Below are 9,831 nucleotides of genomic sequence, written 5' to 3' on the forward strand. Positions count from 1 at the left end.
TGCTTTAAAGAGAAAGAATTATGTGTGCGCTGAACAAGAGGAGGAAACAGATTTGAAAGTAGCAGATGCCATCAGGGTGCAAAGTTGAAGAACAATAAAAGAATAAATTTAACGGTCATGAGTTCACCCTAACACTTAGGGAACAAGGCCTTTTTTTTTCATTTCCACTGACTAGTGTTGTCCTCAGAAGTTGACTACAGTGGTTAAAAACCCCGAAAGACACATGTCTTGAGGAGCGTTCATTTTGAATGCAGTAGTCCTTTCAAACTGATAAACTTCGATATAATTAAAGACTTCATGTGTGAGTGGTGGCAGTAGCTGAGTAGCTTTCAGTAACAAACGTGTTGACACAGTTGACTCGGAATTGCCAGAGCTAACTTTTGTTTGTGGTTACTGATTTATTTTTATTTATTTATTATAAATTTGCATTTAAAAAAATATTATTATTGTATTTAATTCTCACTTTTTTTTTGTAGTGTCAAGTCTACCTACATGCATGGTCCATGTTTGGTAAAAAGGATCTAAATGTAGAATCAATGTTTGTAACCTTGCAAATCATGGAAGCTTTAAGCATAAGAACAAGATCTTCATTAGCCTTTTTAATTCCTGCTGACAGACTTACCTTGAGCTGCTGTATTTTTTTTCTTACAGCTTCTTATCAGTTAAATAAATTAAATCCACTTATTTGTACAATAAATACCCCTAGGTCAGCCTCCAGTATTTATAAGTTATTACAGGGCAGCTCTAAACGACATAGTTTTAATTCGGTCCGATATCTTTTGCATTGTCTCTCATATGGCTGAGATTTATATTTTCCATATTTATAAACAGTAAAATAATTTAGTATTTATGCTTTTTTGACTTATGTTGTTTCATCAAATCTGTGTTCCAAGGCAGAAATTCAAATGAGGTACGCACTTTAGAATATGCAGTGACAGAAATGGATTTGCATGTGGTGTGAACACAAGAAAGAACTGGGATTCTTTCCATTTGATGGATTGTAAGATTTCTTCTGTGTAAGGGCCTAGTCTGTAAAAAGCATTATTCCCAGACTCTCTGTAATACTTGGACATATTCTATAGCATTAACTAATAAAAGTACATTTACATTTTTTCTATCAGATCCTACTAGATGCAAAATTATAGGAGAGAGTTGTCTTTTAACCTAAATAAAGCATATAAAAATACATTAAGATTTCAGTTAGTGGCAGAACTGAGGGTTGTCTTTTCTTCTTGCCCTGCACTTCACTGCAAGTAGCTTTCTAAATAAATACAGATAAATTTTGTGCAGGGCTTGCCTTATCATTTCTGTTAAAATTTTTGTTTTATTGAGAACAACAATGCACGCACATTTAAAGTGATAATATTGGAAACATTGATACTGCAAGTTCCCATGGGAATTAAGCAAGCTAGATTTTGTTGGAAAAAATAAATGTCAGATTATGCTTTTGGACCAGTTTTCTACTATTAGAGACATATGTCTGTTACTCAGCAATTCATATACTTCACAGAGAGTACACATCCCTAAATAATACATTTGTATTGCAGAAGGTAATGTGTTGAAAACACAGTACGAGTCATAAAAATATAAAAACTTTAGGCGGTTTCTTAATCTGTTTAAGCTGTCTGGTGCTGTGACCACCTTTGCTCTTTTGCATGAGTGCTGCAGCACCTGCCACAGCTGTGCGAGCAGCTGGGCTGCCCCAGGCAAGCCTGCGCTCCAGAACTCGCATCAACACAGATCTTTAGAAGAATCCCTCCCTGTCTGAAACTATTGTAAAGTATTTAATTGACTGTTTATTTCTTCTTTGTGTTCCAGTTCTCTCAAAATACTCTCACAAGCATTCAGCTTTGCATCCTGGTGTCAGTCGTTTGCCCAAACGTAGAAGCTTGTTATCCCTATAGAGGAGCTGTATTGGAAGTGTCTCTTGAAGTTCTTATTCCCAAAAGAGCAAGATACAAATGTTTATTCTGTAGCAGAACCTCAAATACACTGGCCTGGCCTAGCTCACAGCTTGAAGTGCATGTTTCTTCTGGGGGTCAGAAAAGGCTTTTCAGCTTGTATGTGAAAGAAGGACTAGCACTCGTAGATGCTCTGATACTTTGCTTCAGATTTATCTGCAGGGGCAGATGAGGATAATAAAGAGGATTTTAACTTTTCCTTTTTAAGCAAGTGATATGTTTAGTCTCTGCAAATATGAGAGAAGGTAGCCAATGCTTTACAAACTGGGAGATGTGATTTCTGTTTCACAGGTTATCAGATGTTCATATGAACATACGGTACTGTGGTGTCAAGTCCATATCAAACGTAAGCTGCAACTAAGCAAACTTTGCTCATGAACTGAAGTGGCGCGGGGTGGTGGGTTGGAGGGGAAGTGGAAAAGAAGGCTTGGTGCAAGTTTGGAGAAACAAAGTTAAAAAAAACCTAACAACTTCCAGTTTCAAGAACAAATCCTTGGTTAATTTTTCTAATCAAGTTACTGTATGGATAGAACAGGAAAGAAAAAAGTTAACTGACAATCTTAGGAGGTATAGAGCCCTGTTACACATTTCAGGTGGCTTAGAGTTAAAGGCGGAAACTCTTGAGAAGTAGATCTTACTTCAGTTGAGCCTTGCGTAGTATTTTTAAAGCTGTTGGTGTTTAGACTGCAGTAAGGGAGCCCTGCATATTTCTACCGGAACTGCTGGGAAATGCACAGAAGTACAGCATTCATGAAACGTGAAGTTCATTTTGATGCAGCAAGTCTGCACAAGATTTCAATATACAGCGTTTAATATAGGACTGTTACAGGAAGGACTTTTTTACCATTAAAATAGTTCTTTTGTTCATTGGCTGCAATTGCAGTCTCAGGGGCCTACGCTCACTTTTTTTTTCTAGCATACATTCAGTTACTTTTGCAAAGCTACTGCAGTAATATAAGCCAATTAAATGCTTTTGTTGCTGACTTTAACTGCTTTAATTAAAGCAATTTTTGGTAATAAAGCAGCACTGCTAAGAGGCATTGCTAGTAAAATGTGGAAATGCATATGAAAAGCTGCTGCGTGTTATATCAGAATGCAAAAGTGTCTGACAGCAGAGCTGACTGTAGGCACAATTCTATTTACAGCAATTGTTTCTTAGCTGAAGAGCTGCGGGGTTTTCTGTCCCTTTAATGGAAAATTAACGGATGGACCAAAGACTTACCCAGTCCTTACAGATGCCAAGTTTTTAACTGGTTCGTGCAGGTGCATTTAGACCCCAAAAGTTTCTGCAGGATAAGGCAGTGAATGCTAATGGCAACCTTGTGAGGAAGGAGGCGTCGGTCCCTTACCAGCATTTCTGTAAAGCATGTATTGGGACCTAAGTACAGTCACCACTACACAAACGTCAGAAGCAAATGTGAGATATGTTCTAGGAGCTTGGAAAAAAGTGAGAAAAAATGGCAGGTTAACATTTTATTTTAAGCTGGTAATTTTAGTCCCTCATTTTGTTAATTTGAATCAGTTCTGTAGCAGAAGGCCATTTATTTAATGTCCAGCATTTGAACCACGCTGCAGGAATGGCTATGAAAACATTAGCTATTTGAAGTGTTTAAAATACTGGTTTTGGATAAATCTTTAAATGCTTAAGTAAAGCTTTGCATTTAAAATACTGGTTTTGGATAAATCTTTAAATGCTTAAGTAAAGCTTTGCATTTGTGTGATCACAGACACAGATTTGCAAGTAACATACTCTGTAGCCACATTCCTAATTGGTTGAAAAAAAATGCAGAAGGTCACAGCAAGGTATTTCTTACAAACATCCAGCCTTTTTGAAACCAGCTTTCTTTTATGAAATATTTTTCATTTGTAAAGATGACCATGTTACAGAGGCAGTGATGTGCTGTAGCACGGTGTGCTTTTCTGATTCAGAAACAACTATAATTTTGGTTTTGTTTGAGACACTTTATCTGGTTGGATTACAGACTGAAAGGCTTACCCTCATTATTTAAAGAGGCATTTAAACATTAAATGCAAGAAGAAGTTAACGTTCTAAGATCTTTCAGATAAAGAACGAACTAGGAAAAGCATTATTCTCCTGTGTGTCCTTCCACAGAGGACTCTTCTGCCCCTGCCTTACTGTTTTACTGAAGGAATCTTGTACCACTCTAATACACAGCTATGAAGAGGTGCAAATATCCAAGATCTGATACTCACCTAGTTTCCTTTCTTTTTATTGTAATTTTCTTGGGGAAGAAAGAGACTTATTCTATTTGCTGATTAAGTAAGACTGCTGTCTTCAGTTTAGTATTAAAATGGGTGGTGGTTTGGGATGAAGTTGTTAAAGCATGTTGGGGAATCAGAATAGAATTCCGTATTCCTGCAGGGTAGCACTTCACAGAGGCAGGCAAGTGTTACGCTCGCAGCAGAGAGATGTGGCAGGCTCCTCATAATGCTTTGCACACGTGCTCTGTGTTCCCTTACTGACACTGTACCTGATGTTCCCTATCTCAGAGGCTATTTCTGGCTCTTACGTTAAATATTCTTTTAGTTCCTCACATGTTTCTTTCTCATACAACACTGTTAGCGGAATATCCCAAGTGAAGAAAAGTACTGGTTTGGTTAGTAACTTATTCCTTAAAGTGTATATTTCTGCTGGATAAAACTAGGAAATGAGTAAATGTATGGTTTGGACAGCTCACAGAATGCTCGGCGAGGGCACAGCAGACTTTGCCTGTTGCCTCATGGCACGGGTGCCGTCCGAGCTGTCGTACAACCCACTGGCCCTTGCTGGGATACTGCGCTGGTAGAGATCAGTTAGAAAAGATTTGATAGGATAAAAGTCAAAAGAGTTTTGTTACAACAGTTGTGCAGGGAAGCTAGCATAGCATTTGTCCTCTGTACCTACTTCTAAGACTTGTAAGTCCTTTTCTTTAATTAAAATAAGCTCAGGTAACAGAACGTAATTCAGTGTGTTTTAATGACTTGTCCTCTTCGAGCAAACTGGAATACGGTACTTTCCTTAGAGTAGGAGGACAAGTTACATCATTTGGATTTTTTACATGCATTGATGATTTGTTTTAGTTGCTCATTGGTAGTATTTGAATTCGAGTATGCTAGACAGTATTTAAAGCCTGGGCGGGGGAGTGGAAGAGAAGCAGACACGTCCTTTCCCCATTGAAACTGGCAGGGCAAGCAGATGCAAAGCGGGTTTTAGCTCACATTTAACTAAGTTATATTCATACTTCCTATCATGCAGTTCTGCAAGTTGGCCTGAAAAAAATAATTTGCTCGTCTCAAATTTACCTGTAGTACAGAGGAGGATGGACTGAGATATTGAAGTAATGTCAGCGTAATTCAAAAGGAGCATTAGTATGGTACTCCTAGAGGAGAAAGGATTAAAAGATTAATATAGCAATCTTTCAGAAACCAGCAATTCTTAAGCATTCACCTTGCAAAAATGTAGGCACTGGTACCCAAGGGAAAAACAAAACAACAGATGCCCAAGAATTACCAGTCTCTGGAAATCTGCTCAAAAAGAAGTCGCCTTTGCATACATCCATTAGTCTTTTAAACCACCAGGCAAACCTTGTGTATAGTACATTTATAAATATTGTAGCAGTGGTAGTACTTAGCAGGGCTGCAGAAAATAGAAAGTCCTGGGGTTGGTGTATAGCTTTAGGGAATTTATGAATTCCTGTTCTGTATTTTTTGCATGTCATTTGGTGGCGGTAGTGGTGCATATGCCCAATGTTAAAACTAAATGCATGAGCCCCTTGCTTGATGCCCCACATAAAGCCAGATACCGGGGAGGTTGCACCCAACTTTTGTTGTTGCTTCCTAATGTCTTGCTGTTTGACATAGGATATCGGTATCGCAGGAGACTGGATATCACCGACCAGCTTGCTATCCACTCTTAACCTTAAATTCTAATCGCACAATTTACAAAACTGTCCAGTCTCCTACGAATGCAATGTTTTTGCTACGTTTTGCACCTTACTAAGATTCACAGCAGTTATGGTCAATAGTGGGGTAAGAGCTCACAGAGGCACTCACTTTTTCATCACACTGGAACACGTAAACTAAATTCTGGTATTGCCAGAGATGGGCACTTGCTCTGAGAACTCAAGTCTCCGTGTGCTCAGTATTTCCAGTACTTGCACTTCTGACTCATTCCCTTTAGGTATACGCATGCTTTCTTGGCCTAGGGGACACACGTGTTACTGTGGGCTGAAAGTTTCTGCAAATTTAAAGCACCACTTGAAGTACTACAGAAATAATTGAATTCTGTATGCCAGCATGATCTTTAAACTACATAAGGAGACCAATACTTGATACTATGCTACAGAAAGCATGCAACCAAATTCCTTAAATTGTTACCCCTTGGAAAAGTTACTTGTTAAACTGTCTCAGTGTGAGCCTTTTACTTTACTGTGACCTTGGCGATGACATTGTTCCTGTTATGTCTAACGTCTTGCATTTTTCTCTTTTCATCTCCTTTTGATGCAACCTGGAAGAAATGTCAAAAAACGAAGGTTCGATCCAAGCCAACAAGGCCCTATCTGAAGAAATGCAATTCAAAAAGCTTCTTCTTGCACTACTGGATTTTGGGTATGATGTCTTTGCTGTAGCTGCACAGGAACTAAACGAGTAAGAAAGAACATGAAAAATAGTAACTATAAACACAATGCTGGGATGTTAGGATTTGAGGTGGTAGAAGACTGTCCTTTTTGGAGATAAGTTCAAAGTATTTCCTCCATTCACCTTTCTCTTGTTAAAGTTAACTGACAAGCGTTACAAGCAAACTGTTTCAAAATCAGGTGGGGTTGTTTTTTTTCTTTCCTCAAACAAAGGAGGAGACACACAGACCAAGTGCAATAACAGAACTGTTCCAAACCAGTGAAATAGCAGAAGATTTTTTTTCCCAGCCTGCTGGCACTCTGACTTCACTTGAGTTCGCATGAATTCCTTTTTCTTATCAAACTCCAGTGGCATGAGTTTTGAAAGGGTAACCTGCATGGCTCACGTACAACCAACCAAGCTAGCAAGCTGGCCCCAAGCAGAATCTGCAGCCCAATAAATACAAACCGCTGGGAAGCTGATAGCAGGCTCCGATAGCTTTTCCAGCCACGCAGTGCATTCTGCTGCTGGACTTCAGAGTTCCCTGCTCTGTGAGCTCGCTGTCGACCTTGTTGTGGTCTCCTGGACCAGGAGTCTGTTGGGTATGGAAGCTATCAAGTGATGGTTGTAATTCTTCCAAGAAGGAAAAAGTGTAAATATGGAAATAAGATATTGACATATCATTTTCACAGATTATATATAAATATATATATATATGAGGGAAAAGGATTTCCATATGAAAAGGTTCTATTCTTTATGTAAATCTATTTTTGATGTTGGGTTTGGTTTTGGGTTTTTTTTGCTCCCCTTTTTTTCCTGTAGCATGTTGTACAGCAGATATTCTGGGCTTGCTCAAAAAAGGCAGATAATAGCATGCAGATGCAGGGAGTTCTGACACCAAACAGATATGATCTAAAGTTTGTATGCTTGAAACCAAAACCAATTAAAATGTATAAATGCATATCTATGTATTGACTATAAGTCTGGATTACTTTTTTTTGGCTGTTATACAGATTTTCCGTAATATAATGTAAGATAAGTGACACCCTCTCAAACTAATCACAGAAGTGCCAAGCTTTTATTTTATTTTAACTATAGCTACTTTTTTTCATGTCTAGATCCTGTGAAATAAAAACTTAAATAAGCCTTAAAATACTCACAAAATGTTAAAAGCTTGGAATGAGTTATCATCTCTTGCCTTCTGCCCACCCACCCGAACGGGCTTCCAAAGGTGACTGACGTTTCTAACTCACTCCCTGTATCTCTTTGATGCCTCTCACTCTTCGGGATATAACACAAATCAGTACTTTGACCCTCAGCTACCAATACCTAGTTACCATCACAAAGGGTGCGCAATCCCATGTAATTTCAGGGGGATGGGTGTTGAAATTACTTCTAGATACACCTTGTGTCCAAACATAGATTTTTGCAGGGAAGTTGCAGGGCAGCGGCGCTGTTCCCATAACCAGGTGTGTCTGGCTGGAGAACGGTGTGAGGATGTCGAGTTTAGGCCTCCCTTAAAGTATCAAGCTGTACAGCCTGGCTCATCCTTTTCACCTTGGATTAAAACTTGGGTAATTCAGTTTGTGTAAGTGAAGTGACCTGAAAATTTCATTGCTCCATCTGATAATCAGAATTAAAAACTGCTGTAATTTTGGATTTGATGTAAAGGTTGGATATTAGTAACAACAGAAGTCCAGTTCCACTCCTTACTGCATCTTTGTTCAGTGGAAATCCATTTCCTGAGTTAGCTTTAAGAGCCAGAACATTAAGAAAATGCTGCAGATTTCCTGTGACTTACAAAATCTCATTTCAATTATATTTCTTATTATGATAATGTTCAATCCAGCAGTCTCACAAGAGAGCTACAATACATTGTTTTGGTTGACAGTTATTATTAAATGTTTTTAAACAGCTTTAACATAATCACATTAACACTTACTACGTTATGAGTTAAAGGTGCTGCACACAGGTAGTCAACATTGATATATATTATAAATCTTACTCTGAAAAATTCCTGTCTGGCTTCAAGCAGAATGAAGTTAGTGACAATACTGTTATGGCAAACCAAAAATATTTGCAGCTGTATTATTGTCCTCTAAAAGTACTTTGCTTGGGAACATAATCCCCAACTATCTTAGGGTTCTGCTTCCAAAGCAAGTGAAACCCACACCAGAAACACTAGTGGTTGTGGTTACCAAAAATTAAAATAAGTAAAATCAACTGGATATACGTAAACTACCTGTGTAATAAACCTTTGAGAAGCATTTCACAAACAACATTGTTAGTGTGTGATGTGATGTTTTAATTCAGACCACAGTGGTCCCCAACTACTATGTACATATGTTCAGTGCTGGAGTAACTTTTCTATTTACACCAGCGGTTTCGTAGGAATTATGAGTTCTTGACTGAATTGATGCTCCACTCATCAGCCACTGTGCGTATGTGGCAGGCCACATTTGCGTTCTGCTCTGTGTGTACAGAACACAGTGACAGCAGCTCAGGGTAGGTAAAGGTTAAGTGCTTTCTGTGGTGGTAGACAATTAAAAAACTGGTTTTGGTAGGTGTTGATTTTCTACATCCTGCTTTTGCTGTGCTTTGGGAAGTACGTACGCATTTGGTGTTAATTTGTTCATCACAAAGCGTCATCAAAGGAAGACCTGGTCAGCGCTGCCTCCATTTCATCCGCTGCATATTTACTCCATCATTTTTGTATTCATCTGGACAAGAAACTGTGGTAACTGTATAGCTCCTTCCAGTTTGCTGCATGATCTCACTGAGTTGATCTGATCCTCCTACAAGAGAAGTCTGCTAGGCAAATTAACAGCTGTATAGGTGCATGTTAAAAGAAACAGACTACTTAAGGCTGGAGTTTAACCAATTTTTCTTTACTATGCAAAGATGGGTACTGCACAAACAAAATTAAGACAAATGTCTGAGGAAATGCCATAGAATACTTGAAGTTACGTTTTAAGCCTAATCAGTCATGTTTTATATTCATTATTGCTTCCACTGTTACTCTTCCTTTTAAAAATGATTTGTAATTATTTTTTTAAGTGCACAACTTGATGTTATAAATCAGTTTTTGTTTGAAGTTAATACTCATTCATATCTTGTTGGCTGCTAATGAATGGAAACTCAATAGTCCTTGTTCTGCATCTTAGCAAGATGAGTATTAAAAACATCATGAACATGGAACGGAGTAGTTTTTAATTTTGAACCATTTTTTCCTTATTTATTCTCTCCATTTTAT

At 38.2% G+C, this 9,831-nt stretch overlaps 1 protein-coding gene across 2 annotated transcripts in view; it reads left to right on the forward strand.

Annotated features, from left to right (window-relative positions):
* ADAM23 (ADAM metallopeptidase domain 23) overlaps positions 1-9,764 on the forward strand; it is a 79,597-nt gene extending 69,833 nt beyond the window's left edge. For both annotated transcript variants that reach the window (XM_054210221.1, XM_054210222.1), the window contains one exon: positions 6,476-9,764. In XM_054210221.1, the coding sequence (XP_054066196.1) occupies positions 6,476-6,524 (49 nt within the window). In that variant the 3' untranslated portion in view covers positions 6,525-9,764. The remainder of the gene's footprint in view (positions 1-6,475) is intronic.
* The last annotated feature ends 67 nt before the right edge of the window (positions 9,765-9,831 follow it).

The sequence above is a fragment of the Rissa tridactyla genome, chromosome 7, assembly GCF_028500815.1.
Source record: "Rissa tridactyla isolate bRisTri1 chromosome 7, bRisTri1.patW.cur.20221130, whole genome shotgun sequence".
NCBI lineage: Eukaryota > Metazoa > Chordata > Aves > Charadriiformes > Laridae > Rissa > Rissa tridactyla.